General features: G+C 40.8%; 1 protein-coding gene across 12 annotated transcripts in view; it reads right to left on the bottom strand.

Moving 5' to 3' along the window:
• UNC79 (unc-79 subunit of NALCN channel complex) overlaps window positions 1-26306 on the bottom strand; it is a 170845-nt gene that overhangs the window by 68408 nt on the left and 76131 nt on the right. For 8 of the 12 annotated variants that reach the window (XM_075926676.2, XM_075926673.2, XM_014578879.4 and 5 more), the window contains 7 exons: window positions 26028-26207; window positions 24443-24508; window positions 20014-20300; window positions 7604-7786; window positions 6326-6488; window positions 3807-3959; window positions 1433-2659 (listed from right to left, as the gene is read on the bottom strand). In XM_075926676.2, the coding sequence (XP_075782791.2) occupies window positions 1433-2659; window positions 3807-3959; window positions 6326-6488; window positions 7604-7786; window positions 20014-20300; window positions 24443-24508; window positions 26028-26207 (2259 nt within the window). The remainder of the gene's footprint in view (window positions 1-1432; window positions 2660-3806; window positions 3960-6325; window positions 6489-7603; window positions 7787-20013; window positions 20301-24442; window positions 24509-26027; window positions 26208-26306) is intronic. The other 4 variants (XM_089778372.1, XM_089778371.1, XM_089778373.1 and 1 more) reach the window with 4 other exon arrangements.

Below are 26306 nucleotides of genomic sequence, written 5' to 3' on the forward strand. Positions count from 1 at the left end.
TGGATGTGATGATATACCTTGACTTCAGCAAAGCTTTTGATACGGTCTCCCACAAAATTCTTGCCAGCAAGTCAAGGAAGTATGGATTGGATAAATGGACTGCATGGTGGATAGAAAGCTGGCTAGATTGTTGGGCTTAATGGATAGTCATCAACGGCTCGATGTCTGGATGGCAGTTGGTTTCAAGTGGGATGCCCCTAGAATCGGTTCTAGAGCCAGTTTTGTTCAACATCATTATTAATGACCTGGATGAAGGGATGGATTGCACCCTCAGCAAGTTTGCGGATAACACTAAAATGGGGGACAGGTAGATACATTGGATGGCAGGGATAGGGTCCAGAGTGACCTAGACAAATTGGAGGATTAGGCCAAAAGAAATCTCATGAGGTTCAACAAGAACACATGCAGAGTCCTGCACTCGGGATGGAAGAATCTCAAGCACTGTTACAGGCAAGGGACTGACTGGCTAAGCAGCAGTTCTGCAGAAAAGGACCTGGGGATTACAGTGGATGAGAAGCTGGATATGAGTCAACAGTGTGCCCTTGTAGCCAAGAAGGCTAATGGCATATTTGGATACACTGGAGGAGCATTTCCAGCAGATCTAGAGAAGTGATTATTCCACTTTATTTGGCACTGGTGAGGCCACATCTAGAGTAGTGCATCCAGTTCTGGGCCCCCCACTATAGAAACGATGTGGACACATTGGAGAAGGTCCAGCAGATGGCAACCAAAATTATTGGGGGCTGGAGTACATGACCTACAAAAAGAGGCTAAGGGATTTGGGCTTATTTAGTCTGCAGAAGAGAAGAGTGAGGGGGGATTTGTTAGCAGCCTTTAACTACCTGAAGGGAGGTTCCAAAGAGGATGGAGAGAAGCTGTTCTCAGTGGTGACAGATTGCATAACGAGTAGCAATGGTCTCAAGTTATAGGGAGAGGTCTAAGTTGGATATTAGGAAAAACTATTTCACTTGGAGGGTGGTGAAGCACTGGAATGGGTTACCTAGGAAGGTGATGGAATCTCCATTCCTAGAGGTTTTTAAGTCCTGGCTCCCACCGCCCATGTGAAGGGAGGGCAACCCCTGCTGCCACCTCGCCCTGTAATCCTGGCCATATTGCTCAGGGGAGGGCAAAAGGGAGTGGGGCAGTGGCAGGTGCAGACCAGGGGCAGGGCAGGGCTCGGAGAAGGGGTGGAGCTGTTGCCCTGGGCCCTACACCTCCCTTTGGGACAGCTCTGACCAATTGATTCCAACATATTTGACAGTGAATGCACTGAGAGGTGGATGTTCTGGAAGGTTACATCTATATGAGATAACTTCTGACATTTTTTATCCTATTGTCTGTCATGTAGAACACAACTGAGTGCTCAGACAGATACATTACTGAAAACGCAATAAGTAACAACAGTTTTGATTTGGCTTGTGGTTGTCCTCACCTGTCTCTTTCTGTTCTCCCAACTTGTCTAGAACATTGAAGGAAATGTCAAGGTATTCCCTCTGTATAGCACTCACAGCTATCTTTCTCTGTTTTCTCTGCCTGGGAACAATCTGAATCTTAAATTCTGACTCCTCAGCTTCTTCCTCCTGTTTCAGTTCAGTATTTTGTTCCGTATCAGATTCTGTGTAGGCATCGAGCTTATCAGTTTCTGTTTGGTTTTCAGAGTCTTCAGGAACCTTAATAAGGACAGTTTTTATATTTGAACTTGGAACTGATCCAGTATATTTAATTTCTTCCACACTAAGCTCAGAGTTATCATCAAGGGACATCTCAGGAAGTGCAAATGATTTTTGCAATAGGTCTCGCTTTTGCTTAAGTGTTAGTGGGCTCCCGCAGGATACATCTTGAAGCTCCTCTGGCTTAGCTAACTCTTCACAGTCTTTTTGATCTTTGGGAGCTGTGGAGGGGATTTCCTTTTTTCCTAATGAACCATTATTGTTCGCATCCTTAGATGTAAAGTCTTTGGAGCAATCCTCAATGCTGAATTGCACGAGGCAGGCTGCACTGAGGCTGAGTGCAGAGGCACTGATGGGAGATGAGGGAGACGACACAGCAGTTTTGCCAGAGACATCATCATTTAATTGGTTTGTTGTTTCTTCTTCTTCATCATCACTCTCCACTATTCTCAACGGAGGAAGAGGTTCAAAGACTAGAGAGTCACTGTCTGAAGTGGAAAGGATTGAATGCTTGTCAGGCCCTGATGTTGAGTCAGAGGACAAATCTATCAGATCTAAATCCTCTTTAGGAACAGGAAGTTTCACTGGAGAATCCACTTTTACTTCATATGTTTCCATGCAATTTAGCCTAACTTCTGGTATTACAGGTCTCCTCATTTCCTGGAAGCTTTCCATGACAGATGGATTCTCTTGTGTCTCTGTATATTCAGTCCTGGTAGAAGAATTCTGTCTAGGCCGTCCATAATCATTTTGTCTATGCGTGGTGTAAGCAGCAGAGGCAGGTGGTTTATCTAAGTCACATCGGTCTATGCAGGACTTCCTACGATGTTCATCTAATGTAAACAACAGGGAGTCTGCATTCCCTATATCAAGAGATTTTTGTTTTAGAGAGCGCAGTTTTTTTTTCTGAATGCTTTCTTCTCTCACACAATGTAGAATGCTGTCTTGTAATGCCCCCGTTTCTCTATATTCAGCCAGTTCTATTTCACCTGATTAAAACAGAAAAAGCTAGTACTATTTTACTTGGAGATTTTTGGCAAAAATCACGTCTTCATTTCATAGTTCAGAACACAACTGACATTTCAGATACAAACCCAGTATTAGGACAGTTAAATTTCAATCAAAATCATCTGAGATTTATTTTCATCTCAGAGTCATACTGCAAAGAATTTTGCTATAGGCAACAAAAAAAGCCACTGCCCATATCACTTTACTCAGACCATTAGATTGTAAAAGCAAATTCTGAGCTCCCTCCAGATGTGCCCTTGATAGGTCAATTTGGCTCTCATTATTGAATAAAAGATGGTGTGGTGAAAAGGTTTTATTGGCATCCATTTGGGATGGCTGCATTACTGATGACTGGTGAAGCCACACAGTACTTATGCGGGTCATCCCAAACATACATCAATATCACCTTTTCCCTATACCTACCTGTATTCTGTACATGGCATATATTAGAAGAAAATAATTTTAGAAATATTTTAGATTGCGGTAGCATTGCTATGGAAACCAGGAGCCCTGGTCATTAGTAGTACTATAGATTATTCTGCCTTGGAAATCCAATGTTAAAAACAGAAGGTAAAACTACTCTAAAACTATTCCAATCGGCCTACAGATTGTTGGTTAATTAATTTTACCATAAAAAAGGCCATTTAAAAAAGAAAAATGAAAACTGAACATTTTTCAGGCTTGGGCAAACAATAAACCATTCCCTTAAGCAACAGAAAACAAAACAAAAAATCAACAATGGCATTTTTTCCATAAAAAAATTCTATTTAATCAGAAATCCAACTTCTGTAAAAAGAGAAACTTCAACAGAAAATTTTAAACCAACTCCAGTTCAGCCATTAGTAGAAGAGGAAAAATGTAGAATCTTCTCAAACTGATCTTTGAGTAGATTTTCTATATATTATGTAGTCAAATTTTAAAAAGAAATTACTGATTTTGTGGCCCAACATAAGATGCCTTGAAGAGGCTTTATGTCTGGAAATCAAACTCCTGCATGTGTGTTTATGAGAACGCTAAAAATGATGATGCATAGCAATAAAATATACAAAAATTAATGTTCTACCATGGAACAAGCAGAAGATTATCATGTTCCTGCACAAATTGACTCTGATAAAAAAACATTCATACTTCTCTGGGCATTCATCTCAACTGGTTGATATTTCACCATTTTGCTGCCACCAATTCTTTTCAGTCTTGCAAAGAACGTTTGAGATTCTTTATTGCAGGGTCCAGTTGGGGTATCATGAATATCAGATTCATCAAAGACACTATCCTCCTCTGCTTGGGAAAGAAAATCATTATTTGTAAGAAACGTCAGGTCCTGAGCAAAAAACAGAGACCTATGGACCAAATCAGTTCTTAAAGTAGAAAATTCAAAACACTCTACACAGGTTTGTAAATAAACATGTACCACAGTAATATTATTCAAAAACACTTTACAGTTTGAGTAATTAAGGTCTGAAAAGTAAGGAATTAGGGATGTAAATAACTAGTCGACTAGTCGACTATCAGATAAGCAAAAGCTTATCGGAGAGTCAACTAGTTCCTCGACTAGTCACTTCCCCCCCTGCTGTCTCTATCAGAGGCAGCAAGGGGGAGAGCAGAAGCCAGTGAAGAGGGAAGCTGGCTTAAAAGCCGGTTCACCTCAGCACTGTCTCCACAGAGGGCAGAAGGGAGGGCAGGGGAGACAGGGAGTTAGCGGGGACCTGGTCCCAGATGCTGTGTCTCTGCTTTTTAAATGTATTAAGAGCACACTAGCTCTTAACGCATTTAAAAATCAGAAGTGCAGCATGGGGAGGGGGTGGCACAAGCCAGGACAGCTGATTCCTGGCTCGCGCTGGGTCCCCCCACTGCATACCAGCCTTTTAAATGTATTAAGAGCCTGGCAAAAGTAGGTAAGTAGTATTCTCCTTACTGTACACAAGGAAAAACTGATATCAAGCCTAGTTCAAGATCACACAGTGGGTCTAGGTCCACAGAAGAGACAAGATTAGAACTGATGGCTTCTTCAGTCCTTACAAATAGCACTCTTCTAGACCATGATGCCTCAAGTATCTACACATCCCTTAAAGATGTCCTTTTGAATTTCCAAATCTTAGACCTCAAATTTGGCTGGCATATTGCCTGTTCTCCCATCATTAAAACATACTTATATGGATCAAGGCAAAGACAAACAGATGGGGAAATTAGTCCAGAGCCATCTGAAGAAACAAACTATTCTGGACCTAATTCTCAATAATACTAAGTCCTCTTTACGGTGCCCTGGCAACATAAACGTGTCTTATAGTTGTTGTAAATATAAAATACATAATTCACATCCATTTCAAGACCTCTTTACATGTGCAGAGTGATGTAAAAAAGTCAAAGGCTATGTTTACACTGCCCCCTCTTGCGCAAAAAATATGCAAATGAGGCAAAGCGTGGAATATCGACATGCCTCATTTGCATAATTAATTAGGCTCCGTTTTTGCACAAACCCCACTCTTGCACAAGAGACGTTCTTCCTGAAAAAAGAGGAAGAACAGCTCTTGCAGAAGAGGGGGTTTTTGCGCAAAAAAAAAGCCTCTTGCGCAAAAAAATGAGGTGTGGCGATATTCCACACTTCGCCTCATTTGCATTTTTTTTGCGCAAGAGGGGGCAGTGTAAATGAGAATTCAGCCTCTGCTTGACAGACATGTTTATCTTTCTATTTTTCAAAATACCAAGCACTAAGCAACATGTAGCAAAGCAGAAAAGGTGCTGACATAAATAAAATGACAGTGGGCAGAAAAAGAATTCTGGATTTTTTTTTTTTACTCATTTTACCTTTTATCCTACAGCGATGGTCTTTCAGGAAAGTCTTGAATAGATTTTAATCATAATAACCAGATTACACTCTAGATATCTACACTCAGTAAAAAAAGGTTTCACAAATTGAGGGTAAATTTGCCTTTTTGTAAGTTTTTCTCACATGAAAAAAAGCAGATTGCTGCACACAGGGAAGAGTCTTGTTCAGGAAAGGAGATAATAACAAATTCCCTAAAAACTAGCTATGGTTTATCATCAGCAAAATCTTTCTAAGGATGAATCTACACTGCAGGGCTTAACTCGAAATAAGCTATGCAAATTGAGCTACGTCAAATGCGTAGCTTATTTTGAAATAGAGCACTCTTCCTCTGACTTCCCTCACTCCTCGTACAATGAGGGTTACAGGAGTCGGAGTACAAAGTCCTCCAACTTCAAAGTATTTTGACACTATTTCGAAATAACTGCCTGCTGTGTAGACACAAACTAAGTTATTTCAGAATAGCGCTAGTTATTTTGAAATAGTGTTGCAGTGTAGACATAGCCTAAGAAATTATCAGATAGATTTATTATATAATAATAAACTTTGCAGTTATTTAGGTTTTCACCCAGAGATATCAAACCACTTTTTTAACACTAATTTTTGCACTGACCCTGCATCACTTTACCCATTTCATAACTGCTAAACGGAGGTGCAGAGAAGTAAGCTCATCTTCCTAAGAGCAGACAGGAAAAGCTGGGAAGAGAATTCAGGAATCTGACTCCCAGTCCTACACTCTAATCTCTAGACTACATTCCCTCATCATGGACAGCTTAATTAATTACATCAGCATCTAATGCAGAAATTAAAATATTTTAAATACCTTTTTCTTTTTCACTGTATCGGCTTATATTACTGTTGTCACTGTACAAAGGACCGGCAGTGGCATGCGGTTTGCAGCTGTGGTACTGGGCATTCAGTGTGTTGACTGTAATGTGGATCAGATGCAGCACAACCTTGCTGATATCACAGTCTCTGTAGGGATACTGTACCATGAAAGAAAAAGATTTTATCTTAATAGCTAACTTTTCCTCTTGATTTGTGTATAGTAGGTCCCTCCCTTAAATAAATATCTAGGCAAAAACATAGAAATTGCTGTGCATATTGTCATCTAGTGGCACGCGACATGCCTAAGATCTTATGTTTCTAAATACATGCTAGAAAGCAGGAATATTCCCCAACTTTGTAAAGAATACTTTATCAACAGGGGAGGGATAGCTCAGTGGTTTGAGCATTGGCCTGCTAAACCCAGGGCTGTGAGTTCAATCCTTGCAGAGGCCATTTGGGGCAAAAATTCATCAGGGATGGTACTTGGTCCTGCTGTGAAGGCAGGGGACTAGACCCAATGACCTTTCAAGGTCCCTTTCAGTTCTAGGAGATAGGCACTCTCCATTATATTTAAATAAACTGGCCTTCAGAAAAAACATTTTAAAGTACTCCCTGTGAGGATAGTTTAATATATTATTTCCTTGATTTGTTTATGATAAAGCAGTCTGTTAAAGATACCTCAAGAGGCTTTATAAGACCTATATGCAAAATATTTACCATTTCACTGATTTCCAGTTTCTCCTTTTTTTAGGCACATCAAATCTGACCACTACACATGGGTTCTGTATGTCAAATACCTACTAACTCTCTGCTCCAGTAGGTATTTTACTGAAGTTATGTTTTTTACAATTCCTATAAAAAACATTATGTGAGCTAAGAACTCTAGTTGTTAAACTGATACCACAAACTTAAAAATATAGTCCATGCGTTAAAATGTGTTAAAAGTAACATCAGATATTACATCTGAATACCCCTGATCATTCTGAGGTTTTACAACCCATTTTCCTATATTGAAAAACATTTTTCTTGTTTAAGCTGTTAGGTCCACATAAACAATGGGAGAAACTAGCTAATTGACTATACAGGGTAAACAATTAATCTAATTTAGACAAATTAAAATTAATTCACAAAGTAAACAAACTGAAACAAGAGAGACACAAAAATGTTTCCCTCTAATCCTTTTTGGCTTTAGTAGACTTTAGGCATCATTTGTAACAAAATTTAGACTGAAATGTGAATTTTAAGATAACAGCAACCCTTCAAGACAACAAACCTTGTAAAGAATGACAAGCAATGCCTTTAACCACATCTGCCGAATGTGCGGTTTGACAGACCAGAGGGAGCAGCGGGGAGGCTGCTGGAAGTAATGTCTGAGTTGAGGACAAGTGCAATACTTCAGCACCTGAACCACTAATGGAAGGAGATGTTTTCCCAGGTTAATGTTATAGTCCATCACCTGAAATGAATATTCATTTAGATTTTAGTGCACCAAGAAAATCAGCTTCACTTACATTAGTAATTGCCATACTACAACAGCAGCTTAAATACTAGTAAGGTAAAGGGAAATAAGAGCCTGTAGGGAGTTCCCACAATGATTTAGAATGTTTTCAAGAAGTTTCCCATTTTGTTAGCTCTTTGCATAGTATTAGCATAATGAGTTGTTTGCTATGACACTGCCACTATGTTATTTATCATTTCAAAACATACTGTTGGCAACTTTCAAATCTCACTGATTAAGCTGCAGAGACTATGTACCTATGGTGTCCAAATGGTTCTGAAACTACTGATATAGCAAACTAGCCACATTCAGGCAGCCAATTAGCCACATGTGGCTAGTGGCTAGCATGTTGGACACCATGGCTTTAGTATATCATAGAATCATAGAGCTGGAAGAGACCCCAGAAGGTCATCAAGTCCAGCCCCCTGCTCTAGGCAGGACCAATCCCAACTAAATCAACCCGGCCAGGGCTTTCTCAAGCTGAGACTTAAACACCTCTAGGGATAGAGACTCCACTACTTCCCTAGGTAACCCATTCCAGTGCTTCACCACCCTCCTAATGAAATAGTTTTTCCTAATATCCATCCTGGACCTCTCCCACCACAACTTGAGATCATTGCTCCTTCTTCTGCCATCTGTCACTACTGAGAACAGCCTCTCTCCATCCTCTTTGGAACCTCCCTTCAGGAAGTTGAAGGCTGCTATCAAATCCCCCCTCACTCTTCGCTTCTGCAGACCCAACTCCCTCAGCCTCTCCTCATAAGTCATATACTCCAGCCCCCTAATCATTTTGGTTGCCCTCCGCTGGACCCTCTCCAATGCGTCCACATCCTTTTTGTAGTGGGGTGCCCAGAACTGGACACAATACTCCAGATGTGGCATCACCAAAGCCGAATAAAAGGGAATAATGACATCTCTCGATCTGCTGGCAATGCTCCTCTTAATGCAACCTAATATGCCAATGACTTGAGACTATATACTATATATATATAGTATTTATATAGAAGAAATTAAGGCAATCACTGGCTCTTTATGTCTTGTGAGGCAATGCAAAAAATAGTTTTGAACTACAGGTTGAACCTCTCTAATCTGGCACTCTCTGGTCTGGCAACATCCATGGTCCAGCATGATTTTAGTTAGCCAGATGTCCACTTATCACGGGTGTCACCAAGTTTCCCAAGGTTCCATAAAGTCTATTTATAGCCACCAGTCCCATCTCTCAGTGTTCTGTGCTGTTACTTAGCTCTAATTTACCCCTAAATGTCTTCTAAGAGCCCAGTAAGCAGTGGAAGTGTTGGTAATGTGGCTAGACAATATTGACTTCCTGTGGTCTGGCAAATTCTCTGGTTTAGCACCAGTCAGGTTCTGAGGGTGCTGAACTAGAGAGTTTCAACCTGTATAAACTGAATTTTTCATGTCTCTTGTTTAAATACTGTCCTAGTACATTTTATTCTGTTAATGCATAATTTAATTAAAATGCTATACAGGTAAAGTTGTTTTAAATCTATGCATTGCTAAAAGCCTGAGTCACTTTTGAAAAAAAGGCCCTTAAGCCCCCAAACCACTTGAGCACTTTGGAAAATTTTCACCAAGGTCTAACTATGTTATAAACCACTTTCCAAATAAAAAACCTCAGAGATGTAAAATCACATGAAATGGTTCTTCCTGCTAGGGGTACCCTGTTTAATTAGATAGGGAAAGTGTGTTAGCAAGAGGTGTGGTTAAAAATAGCTTTGGCTATCACAGTCTAAACTATAATGTGCATGGGGTCTGTTCATATTATAAAATATAACATGATTATACTAGGATTTGACCAAATCATCCACAAAGGTAAAACAAAAACATGTTATAAAAAGGTGTCTCGATGCAGTACATTTTGTAATACAGACAGGCCCTTAAGCCAATGTTACTTTTTGACTTTTCATATTTTTTCAGAACTCTAAAGTTATATAGCCTGACTATAGCTAACTTAGATCACAATTTTACCAAGTATTATCCAGGTCCATTTGTGTGATATTCTTTCCGCCAAAAAGAACTGTCCAACACCACCACCTGGTGGGATAACTTATCCTGTACAATCTTACCTCAGGCTATGTCTAGACTGCAGTGCTGGTATCCGAAAAAAGAAATGCTGTGTCCAAGGAACACGTCCGCATTTCCGAAAAAAAAATTCAGAAAAGAGGACGCACTCTTTTACCATCCCTGTAAACCTTGTTCTACGAGGCATAAGGGATGTGTGAAAAGAGCAGGATTTTCCAAAATTTGGTACTGTTTAGCTGCACCAAATTTCAGAGAAGCCTCTTTTGAAAGAAAATGGAAAAAGATACACAAATTGCAATTTGCAATTTGCGTATCTTTTTCCGACTTTTCTTTGTAGTCTAGATGTAGCCTCAGTCTTTGCTGCTAAGAATAAAACATTTATCTTATCCCCACCCCAAAAAAGCAAAAAAAGGAAAGCAAAGCAGCAAAATTATGATGTAAAGAGCGGAACTATTAACTATGGTTTGTAAACTATCCTTTAAATCAGTTTCTGTACCCAGTGACTGGAAGATAGCTAAAGTAACACCAATATTTAAAAAGGGCTCTAGAGTCGATCCCGGCAATTACAGACCGGTAAGACTAACGTCAGTACCAGGCAAATGAGTTGAAACAATAGTAAAGAATAAAATTGTCAGACACATAGAAGAACATAATTTGTTGGGGGAAAGTCAACATGGTTTCTGTAAAGGGAAATCATGTCTTAATAATCTATTAGAGTTCTTTGGAGGGGTCAACAAACATGTGGACAAGTAGGATCCAGTAAATATAGTGTACTTAGATTTCCAGAAAGCCTTTGATAAGGTCCCTCACCAAGCGTTCTTATGTAAATTAAGTTATCATGGGATAAGAGGAAAGATGCTTTCATGGACTAAGAACTGGTTAAAAGACAGAAAACAAAGGGTAGGAAGAAATGGTAATTTTTCAGAATGGAGTGGTGTTCTCCAAGGGTCAGGGCAACAAAATGGCAAATGAAATGTAATGTGGATAAATGTAAAGTATTGCACATTGGAAAAAGTAACCCCGACTATACATATAATATGATGGGAGCTAATTTAGCTACAGCTAATCAGGAAAGAGATCTTGGAGTCAACGTGGATAGTTCTCTGAGGACGTCCACTCAATGTGCAGTAGCAGTCAAAAAAGCAAACAGGATGTTAGGAATCATTCAAAAAGGGATAGAGAATAAGATGGAGAATATCCTTATATAAATCCATGGTACGCCCACATCTTGAATACTGCGTACAGATGTGGTCTCATCTCAAAAAAGATATACTGGCATTAGAAAAGGTTCATAGAAGGGTAACTAAAATGATTAGGGGTTTGGAATGGGTCCCATATGAGGAGAGATTAAAGAGACTGGGACTTTTCAGCTTGGAAAAGAGGAGACTAAGGGGGGATATGATAGAGGTCTACAAAATCATGAGTGGTGTGGAGAAAGTAAATAAGGAAAAATTATTTACTTGTTCCCATAATATAAGAACTAGGGGCCACCAAATGAAACTAATGGGCAGCAGGTTTAAAACAAATAAAAGGAAGTTCTTCTTCACACAGTGCACAGTCAACCTGTGGCACTCCTTGCCTGAGGAGGTTGTGAAGGCTAGGACTATAACAGGGTTTGAAAGAGCACTAGATAAATTCATGGAGGTTAAGTCCATGAATGGCTGTTAGCCAGTATGGGTAAGGAATGGTGTCTCTAGCCTCTGTTTGTCAGAGGGTAGAGATGGATGGCAGGAGAGAGATGGCTTGATCATTACCTGTCGATTCACTCCTTCTGGGACACCTGGCATTGACCACTGTCAGCAGACAGGGTACTGGGCTGGATGGACTTTTGGTCTGACCCAGTACGGCCATTCTTATGTTCTTATGTTCTTATGAATATTAATTATAATCTTTGGAAATGTTCTGTTGAGCTAAACCTTGTAATTTAGTCTGGAATATAAAGCTAATAAATCAACATATTCATCTGATCCTATCATTTGCAGAACTGGCCAGAGAAAGTAAATATTTATAAATTTGTGTTATGTTAGTGTGGTAGTTTACAAAGTTCTATATATTGCTTCTTGTAAGCAAATGTCAATGCTGGAATAAACAGTGTGGCTCTAACAGGAAAGGAGATTTCTCTTACATCATAAGTTAAACAAAAATCCAAAGCCACTAAAGTAAATGGCAAAGTTCCCACTGATTTCAGTGGATTCCATGGCCCTAAATTTTCAAAAGCAAATAGTGCTTTTGGGTACCCAATGTGAGTCACCTTAAAGAGAGCAGATTTTTGGAGAGTGTTCAGCTCTTCTGAAAAAAAATCAAGCCTTCCAAAATGTGTTATCAAGCTGGTTACCCAAAAACTGAAACAAACACAATTATTAGTTACTTTGGAAAATTTAGGTTCTGGTTCTAGTGTCTGAAACTTCCACCATCTGAATCTTCAAGCTAAACACAACACAATAGGCCTGACACTCCTTTCACATACACCAATATACAGGGCTCAACAATTAGGGCAATCTACTGGCCTGTGGCAAGTAGATTTTAGCCCGGTGCGGCCATGCAGCACAGTTAGCACATGCGAAGCGTGCCAAACCGCGTGGCTGGCAAGCAGGGCTCGCCGCTGCTTGTCAAACCCTGCCAATATAAATCCATTGTCAGTGAGGCTATGTCTACACTGCAGGCTCTTTGCCAAGAAGCTTTTTGCGGAAGAGATCTTCTGCAAAAACTTCTTGCGCAAAAGCACATCCACACTACAAAAGCGCATCGCAAAAGCAAGAGAGCCTCCACACTTCATGGACACACTTACGCAAGAAAGCTCTGATTGCTATTAAGAGAATGGCCATTAGAGTACCTGTGCTTTTTCTGTGCTCTTTTTGTGCAAGAAACCTCTGTTGAGTGTCCACACACACCTTTTTACGCAAGAACTCTTGGGCAAAAAAGGAGTTATTCCTCATAGAAAGAGGTATACCTATGCCGCAAAAAGCCCTCTGTTCTGCTGTTCTACTGTAAATTATCTTGAGCAAAAACCCTGTAGTGTAGATGTAGCCTGAGAGGTGAACCAGGAACAATCACATTGTGGTTGCATCTTGATTTGTTACATGTGCAATTTGACTGAATACATCCTGAACTAACTGCACACATAATTGCATATACAAATGTCTATTTGTTTTGCCTGTGGCTATACATGAATTTCTCTGGATTAATTCACCATCCTTACTTTGGAAAAAATGGATGCTTTCTACATCATGAGTAGCAAAAAAGCAGATGGAAAATGTGATAACCTTACATGTTTACTGGACATTTTATGTTTTACGGTTATTTGAACTACTGACCATTTTTCTCCCCTAAAGTTCACATATAGGGGAGTTTCAACAAGGAGCTATGGGAAAACATAGCAATAATTACAAGATTTTGTCATCAAAAGCAATAACGATTCTCCGCAACCACCTAGCACCTTTCAGCCAAGTATCTCAAGGCACTTTAACAATATGAATTCATTAAGCATCATAACACCCTTGTGAGTTAAGGAATTATTATTAACCTCATTTTACAGATGAAGAAATGCACAGAGAGGGAAACTGACCTGCTCACCATTATAAAGCAAATTTACCATGTAAATGAGCATAGAACCCATGAATTCTAACTTGCAGTTTCTGACTTCAAATATTTTCCTTCCTTCTCCAAAGCAATAGCATTAGAAAAGATACTTTATATAACTGGACTGACCCTTTGGAAGAGCAAATTAGTGGCACGTCCCTCCTCACTCTTAAATTCACTAACTTATTATATCTGAAGGTATTCCATTTGTTTAATGAACATTCAACCAGCATTTTTTTTACATCAAAGGAGACTGCATCGCAGATATTTCAGGAGCCCCAGATAATGGTAGCTGACAAAATGGTATTTTGGCTCACTGGATCATACAAGAACGGCCATACTGGGTCAGACTAAAGGTCCACCTAGCCCAGTATCCTATCTTCTAACAGTGGCCGATGCCAGATATCTCAGAGGGAGTGAACAGAACAGGTAATCATCACATGATCCCTCTCTGTCATCCATTTTCAGCCTCTGACAAACAGAGGTTAGGGACACCATTTCTACTCATCCTGGCTAATAGCCATTGATGGACCTAACCTAGATGAGTATATCTGGTTCTTTTTTGAGCCTTGTTAAAGTCCTAGTCTTCACAACATACTCTAGCAAGGAGTTCCACAGGCTGACTGTGCACTGTGTAAAGAAAAACTTCCTTTTGTTTGTTTTAAACCTGCTACCTATTACTTTCATTTGGGCTATGTCTAGACTGCAGGCTTCTTTCGAAAGAGGCTCTTTCGAAAGCATCTTTCGAAAGAGCCTCTTTCAAAAGATCACGTCTAGACTGCAGGCGGATCTTTCGAAAGAGAAATCCGCTTTTTCGAAAGAGAGCACCCAGCGAGTCTGGATGCTCTCTTTCGAAGACGGCCTCTTTACATTGAAGAACGCCTTCTTTCGAAAGAGGAACTTTCGAAAGAAGGCGTTCTTCCTCGTAAATTGAGGTTTACCGCCATCGAAAGAAAAGCCGCGTTCTTTCGAAATAATTTCGAAAGAACGCGGCTTGAGTCTGGACGCAGGGGAAGTTTTTTCGGGAAAAGGCTACTTTTCCCGAAAAAACCCCTGAGTCTGGACACGGCCTTGGTGACCCATAGTTTTTATATTATAGGAATAAGTAAATAACTTTTCACTGTTTCAATATCAGTCATAATTTTATAGGCCTTTATCATATTTCCCCCCCTTAGTCTTCTCTTTTCTAAGATGAAAAGTCCAAGTCTTTTTAATCTCTATTAAACCCCTAATCTTTTTGGTTGCCCTTTCTGAACCTTTTTGAATGCCAATATATCTTTTCTGAGTTAAGGCAACCACATCTGTATTCAGTAGTCAAGATGTGGGTGTACCATGGTTTTAGAAAGAGGCAATAAGATATTTCCTCTTATTCGCTATCCCTTTTTTAATGATTCCTAACATTCTGTTTGCTTTTTTGACTGCTACTGCACATTGAGTGGATGTTTTCAGAGAACTATGCACAATGACTCCAAGATCTCTCTCTCGAGTAGTTATAGCTAAATTAGTCCCCATCATATTGTATGTATAGTTGGGATTATGTTTTCCAATGTGCATTACTTTATGTTGATCAACATTAAATTTCATTTAATTTGGTGAGATCTTTTTGAAGCTCTTCAAGTCTGCTTTGGTCTTAACTATCTGAGCAGTTTGGAATCATCTGCAAATTTTGCCACCTCAGTATATGGCCCTTTTTCAGATCATTTATAAATAGATTGAACAGAATGGGTCCCATTATGCACACTTGGGGGACACCACTAGTTACCTCTCTCCATTCTGAAAACTTACAGTTTATTCCTATACTTTGTTTCCTGTCTTTTAACCAGTTATCAATCCATGAGATCACTTTCCCTCTTATCCCATGACAACTAACTTTACTTAAGAGCCTTTGATGAGGGACCTTGTCAAAGGCTTTCTGGAAATCTAAGTACATTATATCCACTGGATCCCCCTTGTCCACATGTTTGTTGACCCCTTCAAAGAATTCTAGTAGATTAGTAAGGCATGATTTCCCTTTATAGAAACCATGTTGACTTTTCCCCAACAACTTAGGTTCATCTATGTGTCTGACAATTTTAGTCTTTACTATAGTTTCAACTAATTTGCCTGGTACTGACATTACACTTGCCAGGACCACCTTTAGAGCCTTTTTTTAAACATTGGCATCATATTAGCTATCTTCCAGTCATTAGGCACAGAAACTGATTTAAAGAATAGGTTACAATCCACAGTTAATAGTTCCGCAATTTCACATTTGAGTTCTTTCAGAATCTTTGGATCAATGCCATCTGGTCCTGATGACTTGTTAAGTTTATCAATTTGTTCCAAAACCTTCTCTACAGACACCTCAATCTGGGACAATTTTTAAAATCTGTCTCCTAAAAAGAATGTCTCAGGTTTGGAAATCTTTTTAACATCCTCAGCCATGAAGACCAAAGCAAAGAATTCATTTAGTTCCTCTGCAATGACTTTATCATCTTTGGGTATGTCTACACTTGCTCATTAGTTCGAGCTAGGTGGGGTAATTAGGGCAACTGGAGTTGCAAATGAAGCCCGGGATTTAAATATCCTGGGCTTCATTTGCATGTTCCCGGGCGCCGCCATTTTTAAATCCTCCTTAGTCCGAACTCCGTGCCCACAGCTAGACGTGGCACGGAGTAGGTAGTTCAAATTAGAGATCCTAATTCGAACTACCGTTACTCCTCATTCCACAAGGAGTGACGGTAGTTCGAATTAGGAACTCTAATTCGAACTACATACTCCGTGCCGCATGTAGCTGCGGGCACAGAGTTCGGACTAAGGGGGATTTAAAAATGGCGGCACCCGGGAGCATGCAAATGAAGCCCGGGATATTTAAATCCCGTGCTTCATTTGCAACTCCGGTTGACCTAATCACCCTACCTAGCTCGAACTAACGAGCTAGTGTAGACATACCCTTTGAGTGCTCCGTTAGCATCTCTATTGTCCAGTGGCCCCACTGGTTGTTTAGCTAGCTTCCTGCTTTTGATGTACTTAAAAAACATTTTGCTATTACTTTTTGAGTTTTTGACTAGCTATTCTTCAAACTCCTTTTTTACTTTTCTTATTATATTTTTACACTTAATTTGATAGTTTATGCTCCTTTCTATTTTCCTCACTAGGATTTAACTTCCACTTTTTAAACATTGCCCTTTTATCTCTCTCTCACTGCTTCTTTTACTTGATTGTTAAGCCATGGTGGCACTTTTTTTGTTTTCTTACTGTATTTTTTACTTTGGGGTATGCATTTAAATTGAGTCTCTAATATGGTGTCTTTGGGTATGCTTACACTACAGCGTTATTTCGAAATATCTTATTTCAAAATAGTTATTTCAGAATAACCCATCTAGACATAAAATGCATTTCGAAATAGAGTTTGCTATTTCAAAATAGCGTGTCCACACTGACTGGACGCTGAATCGCATTTAAGGCCGGCCAGAACCAGTTCTGGCAGGGCATCAGGTCAAGAGTTACCTTGTGTGGCTGCTGCCTGAGGCTATCTGAGGCCTGTGCTTAAAAGGCTCTCCCCCTCCCCCATCCCAAACAGCCAGTTCTCTGGTTTCCCTGCTTGCTTGCCTACCTCCCTGAGGGACAGCAAAGCATTTTTTTTGTCTGAGTGCTCTGATTGCCCTCAGTCAGGACACCACAGCACTCTGCAGCATGGAGCCAGAGCCACTCCTGAGCACTCTGGTGCTTCTCCTGGACGTGTTGCTGTGAGCCTGGCAACACGTTCTGCAGGCAGTAACAGCCTCCCTGGTGTGCCTCACTGGGGGCTTGTGCCTCATTCCTCCCTCATATCCTTCCACATACCCCTCCCTAACCCCCCTTCCTGCTGTACAATAAAAGACACGTGTTCATTACAACAAAGTCTCTTTATTGAACAAAACTGGGGTGGGGGGGAATGAAACTGAGGTGAGACTGGGGAAAGAAGGTGGGAGAGAGGAGGAGGGAGGGTAGGAGAGGGGAGGGGGAAACCTGGGAGGAGGGAGCTGGCAGAGAGAGGCAAGGGGAGGAAAGGGGAGGAGAAGCTCAGGGCTCAGGGTTGGCATCTTGCCGGCCCAACTGTCTCCCAGCACCGTGGGTGCAGGGACCTCGGTGTCCCCAGGAGGGTGGGGAGGATGTGGAAGGTATGAAGGAAGAAGTGGGAGGAGGAAGAAGTGGGAGGGGGAGAAGGCGTGGGAGGAGCGGTAACTGGGGAGACGGCAGGGGCTGGAGCGGCAGGAGGCAGCAAGCTCTGCACCAGGGTCTGCAGGTGCTCACAGATGGCACGGCCCTGGGCAAGCTGCTCCCGCGGGAGCTGCAGGTCTTCCTGCACCCAGTGGTCAAGGATGCGGTGCAGGACTCGCAGTGCCCCCAGGTGCTCCTGCTGGTACTCCTCCACTGCACGGGTGGGCCTGCAGAGTCCTTGAATGCGGAAGGATGTCCAGGGTGATGTGATGCGCCCTCCACTCACAGCTGGTGCTCCTGTGGAGAAACAAGAGAAGTGATCTGTTCTCCCTGGGGACACAGCGGGTGAAGCCCAGCCCCACTCTGCAAAGCAAGGACGACAGGTCTGTACACCATCAGAGCCACTGTGCTTGCACAGAGGCCATGTTTGGGATGCTGCTGTCCCCAGGAGTGGGAGCTGCCCGAGGACTGCACCCATGCCCCTGTGCTGTATATAATGTGGGCGTGTGTGTGCGGGGGGGGGGGGGGAGATGTCCCCTGCTTCTGTGTAGAGTGGGCTTATGAAGGGAGGGCATCCTGCTGTGTCCCAACCCAGGGTCAGGAGCATGTCCTGTCTCTTCACACACGCGTGTGGCTAACAGGCCAAGGCACCTGTGTGGCAGTCAGCTGGGGCCACTTGCCCAGGGGTGGCACGGCACGTGATGGCACATGCACAAGTTGCTGCGTGATCCGTGATCAGCAAGGCCCACGCGCACTGTCCCTGGTCCCCTCCCCTCCACACACACATAAGGCGACAGTGATGGCACTCACATGTTGTTGCCTCCCAGGATGACACCGGCGACAGGTCTGCTGAGATGGCTTGGGGGTCCTGGCTGCACGGCATGCTCCCTCTGGGTTCCTACGGCTCCTGGCCCTCCTCTTCCTCCACCTCCATGCCCTGGTCAGGGCCCTCTGCCTCAGGGTCAATGACCACCTTGGAGGCACAGACCGTCCTATCCCCCAGGATGCAGTCCAGGGTGTTAAAATAGGGGCAGCTCTCTGGGTCTGCCCCTGTTTGGGAGCTCCCCCCTGTGGTCCTGGCCTGCCACAGCTCCTTAATTTTCATGCAAACCTGCTCCTGGGTTCAGATGTGGCCTTTGGTGGCCAGGCTGGCAGACATCCTGCCATAGATGGCCGCGCTCCTACATCTAGTGTGGAGATCATGGACGTTGGAGGCATCCCCCCAAACCTCAATCAGGTCCATGATCTCCGCACTGGACCAGGAAGTCACCCGCCCAGGGAGTGGTGGAGGGCTGGCTGCCATTGGCTGCCTGGCTCATGCTGGGGCCACTGGGTCGGGGCAGCGAATACTGGCTCTGGGCTGGCAGGCTTAGAGCTGGCACAGACACTGTGGCCAGACTCTACCCATTTAAGGGCTCCGGGGAGGGGGAGAGGAGAGAAGTTTTCCTGGTTGGAGCCAGAGTGGCCAGCAAGGCACCCTGAGAATGGCTGGAGACCCCCTATTTTGAAATAGCCCCTATTCCGCATCTACACAGAGCTTATTTTGAAATAGCAATTTCGAAATAGGCGCTATTCCTCGTGAAATGAGGTTTACCAAGTTCGAAATAAGCCCTCCACTATTTTGAATTAATTTTGAAATAGCAGTTGGCTTGTGTAGATGCTAGTACAGTTATTTTGAAATAACAGCTGTTATTTCGAAATAACTTTGCTGTGTAGACATACCCTTTGAAAAGTTTCCATGCTGCTTGCATGGATTTTATCTGTATCTTTTAATATCTGTTCAGCTAACCTCCTCATTTTTGTGTAGTTACCTTTTCTGAACTTAAATGCCACAGTGCTGGGTTGCTGAGGTGTTTTTCCCACGACAGGGATGTTATATTTTATTACACTCTGGTCACTATTTCCAAGCCCAGTTATATTTACCCCTTGGATCGGATTCTGCATTCCAGTTAGGATTAAAACATGAATTGCCTCTCCCATTTTGGGTTCCAGAACTCCAGGAAGCAGTCATTTAAGGTATCAAGAAATTTTATCTCTGCATCTCATCCTGAGGTGACATGTACCCAATCAATATGGGGGTACAGTATTTGAAATCACCTACTGTTACTGAGTTTTTTATTTTGATAGCCTCTCTAATCTCCCTTAGAATTTCATAGTCACTATCACTGTCCTGGTGAGGAGGTTGATAATATATCCCTACTGCTACATTCTTATTATTAGACCATGTAATTACTATCCATAGAGATTATATGGAACATTTGGGTTAATTTAAGATTTTTACTTCATTTGATTCTACATTTTCTTTCACGTATAGCGCTACTTCCCCACCAGCACAACCTGTTCTGTGCTGAAATATATGCCCAGTGAGAATAAATGACACCTACTTGTGCTATTCCAGCAATAAATGCATTAAAACAAGTTGAAATACGCATTTTCTGAGGTGCAATCATGAAACATCCTTCTTGTTGATCGTAGCCGAGCAAGACATACAGATGGCGCTTCACTGTGTTGAAGGCTTTGGCACTGCTGATATCTGACTCAGCACTACTCTCATCTTTGGCCATAAACTTCATTAGCACAGTAATCAGCTGGTGGACCGTCTGATGATCAATCCCTGCATCCTCTGGAAGAAGATCCTTTATTATATTGTCATTCTCTGGAGATGGTTGCCCTATGAGCACAAGAAAGATATTGGTGAAAATGCCTGCAGTGCAAGGCAAAGAAGAAGAAGGCCGCAGACCTCTTTCCAAGAAATCTGTCCCATTTCTTCCCTGATATGTGCATATGAAATCAGTAGGAATTGTGCATGCATTTCTAAAGACAGTAATCTACTGCTGCCTAAATCATAAAGATCCAGAAATACTTTAGTTATATAAAATAAACTCTGTAATTTGTTAAAGTTAAAAATGTTTCAATTGCTCCAATGTTCTCAGTGAACAGTCATACTACATGGGACTGATTCCAATTTTCTCTCACACCAGTGTAGTGCCACTGCATCCTGAGTCCTTATGCCTGGTTTACACTACTGTGAGCAAAAGAAGAAGAATATTTTATTGGTTAGAGCCTCAGCTGGTGCAATTCATCATAGCTCCATTGATTTACTCCAATTTACTCCAATTATAGGTAATGCCAATAAAACTTTAGAGGATAAGAGAGAGGGGAAATCCTTCATTTGATCAAATTCAGAATGAAGGATTTGCCTTCTAACATGCACAGTGCATACTTCCCACACAGAAGAACCATGGCTTTATTTGATGGTTGTGCCATTTTAGATTTAACCAGGAAAGCCACAGCTTTCAAAGAAACACAAAGACCCACTAACTAATTCCCTAAAATCTATCCAAAGTGTATAAGTAATATCCTGTCTGTTACTCTAAACCTAACTGTTGCTTATAATGTAGTATAGTTAATATTTAGTGCAAATATTGTTATGATTATTTTCCACTGTAAGAAGCTGGATTTTAACATTTCCCTGAAGAGTATGAAACCCAAAGAGTACTGCATTTCATTAGCACATGACAATCTGAACAGGAGGAAAACGACTTTGAATGAATGCAAAAAGGAAACAAACAGTAGAAAGAACAAACAGTAATTTAGATTTACAGCATTCTTTCTATTTTCATAATCTAAAATCTTTTCAACAACATTTTCAGATAAGGAATATTTTTACCCTTATTTATGATGTCTAACTTACAGGGCTGGAATTAGTGGTGTAGTATGAAAATATCCCATTTTACAGATGGGTAACTGAGGCACACCAAGGTCAAGGACAAAGCCTAAATTTTCAAGTGACTGTTGATTTCGGATGCTTCAATCTGACACCTTTTTTAAAGGCTCACGGAAAATACTGGGACTCCACCTTCTAAAGTACATGCAAATAGAATAATAGAATACTAAAACTGGAAAGGACCTCAAGAGATCATCAAGTAGGGATGTAAAAAGTTGTTTATAAAGATAATTATATAACTTGCAAAAATCTTACAGTTACACAGTTACATGCACAGTTAACTTCTGCTTAAAAGTTGTGAAGCTTTCCTGAGAGCAGGGCTGCCAGAAGGTCATACAAGACTGTATCAAATCCATTACTAAAGTCTAGGCATATTATGTCTACCACTTCCCCCCCAAGGCTTGTTATCCTATCAAACAAAGCTCTCAGGTTGGTTTGACATGATTTGTTCTTGACAAATCCATGCTGACTCTTATCTATCATCTTTACCTATCATCTTATTACCTTCCACATGTTTGCAGAGAATTTGTTAATTATTTGCTGCATTATCTTTCCTGGCACAGAAGTTAAGCTGACTGGTCTGTAGTTGCTGGGTTGTCTTTATTTCCCTTTTTATAGGAGGGCACTATATTTACCCTTTTCCAGTCTTCTGGAATCTCTCCCATTTTCCATGATGTTTCAAAGATAAAGTAGGTCCAAGATATTTTTAAAATAGGCATGTGACATTTGGCTATTAAATACCTGTATAGACATCTAAAGCTTTATCTAAACACAAACTAACACCAATTTAATTAAGAGTAATAAGGAGTCCTGTGGCACCTTAGGGTATGTATACATAGCAGTTTTATTTTGGAATATTTGACGTTATTCTGAAATAACAGTGCACATCTACACTACAAGCCATTATTTCAAAATAAGATAGAGCTGGGGGACTTCTTATTCTGACTCATGGTAACCCTCATTTCATGATGAGTAAGGGAAGTTGAAGGAAGAGTGCTCTTCCGTCAACTTCCTGCTGTGTAGACAGCGCCAAAAGCCAAATTAAGCGATTTCAACTTCAGCTACGCAATTCACATAGCTGAAGCTGCGTAACTTAATCTGACTTTACCTCTGCTGTGTAGATGTGCCCTTAAAGGCAAGCAGATTTATTTGGGCATAAGATTTCGTGGGTAAAAACCACTTCATCAGATGCATGAACTCAGAGGTCTTATCAAATGAATGTTAGGGTGCATCTACACTGCATGCAAATTACATGGGATGTCAGAATAGTGAGTCTGTTAGGTTTCAGAATAATGGGTGTGCTCTAAAGATGTGGAATAGCTATTTCAAGATACCTCCTGTATCCAAAAATTACTATGCAGTGTAGACATTGCCTTAGTCTTTAAGGTACGTTAAGACTCCTTATTGTTTTTGAAGAAACAGACTAAAACGGTTACCAGTCTGAGATTAACGTGTTTTTAAACTGATTAAAGACAATGTAAATTTGCATGTACTAATTTTGGTTTACAATTGATTTATTTTAATTTTGGCTTAAACCTGTAAAAATATGAATTAAACTAATAAAAACTCTAAAAAGTGTGAGCTTAAATTGATTTAATAAAACCACTGCAAACACCACTGAGGGCAGTTATTCCAGTTTAAAGAGAGATGTTACCTACTTATAATAAATGGAGTTCAAGAGATATTCCACTGTGAGATTCACATGTGCTTAATGAGATCCAAAGTTCTCATTCATAGTGTCTGTTGGTCCATGCCTGCATTTGTTCACACTAACCCACAGATGCTGGAACTAGGGGCGGGGGAAGGAGTCGGAGGTGCTCCCGCATCCTTATTTTGACATGATTTCCATCATGAATGGGGTTTAGTTCGGCTCAGTGGCTCTTAGCACCCCTATCATACAAATTGTTCCAGCACTCCTGGTACTCATGGTACTCAGTAGCCCTTTATTTGGTCCATGAAACATCATCATTTTACAATATGTATTAGCATGTCTCTATTCCTGTGATCCTTTGCACTACAGATAAAGTATCAGAGGTACTGAGTACCTACAATTCTAACTGAAGTCAACAGGAGCTGCAGCTGCCAGGCAATTCCAAGTATCAAGGCCTTTTTACAAAAACAAAATGTGAATAAAGCGTAAGTGTCGGCAGAAAATGCAATGTAATATAATTCCAAGACGATCTGTTTAGGTATTGATTAATATAAAGTACTTGCTGCACAACTCAAGTTCATTTTCTTTTTTCAGGTATGAGTCAGGGCTGCAGCAGTGCCAACTGCAAATATTCATCAGTCAGGCCTTCAAAAATCACAAGACTTTTAAAAAACATAATAAATGTTGGGTCTTTTTGCTCTCTGGTTTCCAAGCCTTTATGATGCATTTAGGTTTTGATTTCAGGCTTCTGCCTGTTTCATGCTTGAGCTGAGTGGGATTATAAAAGGAAAGGGATGTTGGTTCAAAGGAGGCTATATGATCAAGCAAGGTTGTGCCCCGCACCATTCCCAAATCACTGAAACTGGGAAGGCCTTGCATGTTTATCATCCAGTTGATTTGTTCTGGTTTTGAGCTTATATTTTAGGAAATAAACTATTTCTGAAAAAATGGACATGAAGAGGCCTGTAGCTGAGACTTTATATTTCTGTCCCCTGCCAGTGAGCTTGTGCACTGATTTATATCCAGCAGAAAATAATATATTATTGTTGTTGTTGTTGTTGTTGTTTATTGTTGTTTATTGTTGTTATTATTATTTATTATGCAGTGACACTAAGGAAACCCAAGCACAGAACAGGACCCCATTGTGGTAGATGCTACACAAATCCAGAACAAGTGGACAGTCCCTGCTCCAAGAAGTTTACAATAAGTATAAGACAAGAGACAATAAGTGGAGACAGACTGACAGACGAAGAAGTTATAACTTACAACAATTTGCAGGCCAAAATCGTTCCTTCTTCAGGCACTCAACATTTTAAGAAAGAACCTTTTTGATAAGCCAATGAGTGATGCAAATGATATTATGGTTCAGTTAAAGAGATCACATTTTGTCCTGTATGTGGTACACACCTCTCTGATCAACAATGGATGTACTCACCTGGCGTTTGTTCTGGTGTTCCACCAAGTGCTGGAGCAGACTGCTCATGCCTCGTCAACCTCGCAGCTAAAAAACAAGAACAACTCTGTCTAAATAAGCTATGGAAACATCTTAAGCTTCAACATACACTCAACATTAACCTGAGTTTGATCTAAGAGCATTCTCAAGTGTATGTATCCATTGTAAAAATCAATCATGCAGTTTTATACACTGTGTCCCATAACTCTAGTCTCCTTTATTACTCAGTTTTTCTGGTCCAAGAGTCATTAAACATGCAGGACTTATACAGGATCCAGAGTAAATCAATAAAAATGATACAAGATTTACAGATCACAAAATAATTTTGGTTTTAATTTGGTTCCCTAATAATTTTAGAGAAAAAAATCTAATTAATCTTGGCAGTTCATTGGCACCAATCACTCAGGTTAATTTTAACAAACATTATACATATCATAGGGTGTGTCTAGACTACATGGCTCCATCAAGGGAGCCATGTAAAGTAATTTACTCGATATAGTCAATGAAGCGGGGATTTAAATAATCCCCACTTCATTAAAATAAAAATGGCCGCCGCACTGTGCCTACAATCAGCTGATCCTGCACAGCGTGGCCGTCTAGACACGGCGTGGTCCACAAGGGAAGCCTTTGTCGAGCACTCTGGTAAACCTTGTTTCATGAGGCATACTGGAGTGGTTGACAAAAGCTTCCCTTGTCGACTGCGCAACGTCTAGACTGCCGCGCTGTGCTGGATCAGCTGATTGTCAGCACAGCGCGGTGGCCATTTTTATTTTAATGAAGCAGGGATTATTTAAATCCCCGCTTCATTGTCTATGTCGAGTAAACTGCTTTACATGGCTCCGTCAACGGAGCCATGTAGTCTAGACACACCCATATAGATTGAGGGGGTATTAAGTGTTGCTGAATTTTCTTTTAAGTACAGGACAAATTAATATTTGTAAAGTGCTCTAAAAATGAAAGGAAGTAGATTTAATTTAACCATAATTTTTCCTATTATAAATTATAAATATTCTAATCATTCATATTTTTGCAGCACATACAGCCCAGAAGATTTTAAGAATCAATTTCTTCATATGTAAGATAATTATAAAAATATTTTTATGCACATTGTTATACTGCTAAAGGAAATATAGAACAGCTATAGCAAAGAATTTATTGTTGTTTGTAAAGTGCCAAGCACATGTACAGTGCTGTATAAATTGACAAATGTGGTAATTAATAATAATCAGTAATAACTAAATCACTTTCTAAAAGCTACATCTAGTTCTTGTCCAAGTAGACAACACATTAGCTTCCAAACATAGTTTAAAACTATCTACAAACCTGTTTCAGAGCACTTCAGTCTATCAGTAAAACAAGTACAGCACAGAAGTGGAACGCTGTCCATGTCATTTGTAAAACTCACTGATTTCTAACAACCTGAATAATGTTTGAGTCTGGAACCCAGATACACTAAACTGGCCCAACTGGATGAATACTGAAAGTCCCATTGCGTACTCATCAACAGGATGCGATCTTAAAGGGAGAAGATGCAGACTTATCACAAAAATATAAATGGATACTCAACGGATTTTGGTGGTTAAGGTTTCTGGAAGGGAGAGTGCTCTCTTTGATTCCCCAGGTCCCTTCACACTGTCCCTCAGGGAACGCACGCTCTTCTGACGATTACGTGCAAAACGAGCCCTCTTGATTTTCCACATAGCTGTATCACTGAGGTTGGCGACATTTGTCCGGACAGCAGTGATAGCTTTACAAATGGAATTGACCAAGTTAGGATTCATTCCAAGGCATATTCAGTGCAATTCTGCAAAGTGCCACATGGAGGCAGAGTGCGAGCTCCACTGAA

Source organism: Pelodiscus sinensis, chromosome 5 (assembly GCF_052426305.1).
Source record: "Pelodiscus sinensis isolate ZL-2025 chromosome 5, ASM5242630v1, whole genome shotgun sequence".
Classification (NCBI taxonomy): domain Eukaryota; kingdom Metazoa; phylum Chordata; order Testudines; family Trionychidae; genus Pelodiscus; species Pelodiscus sinensis.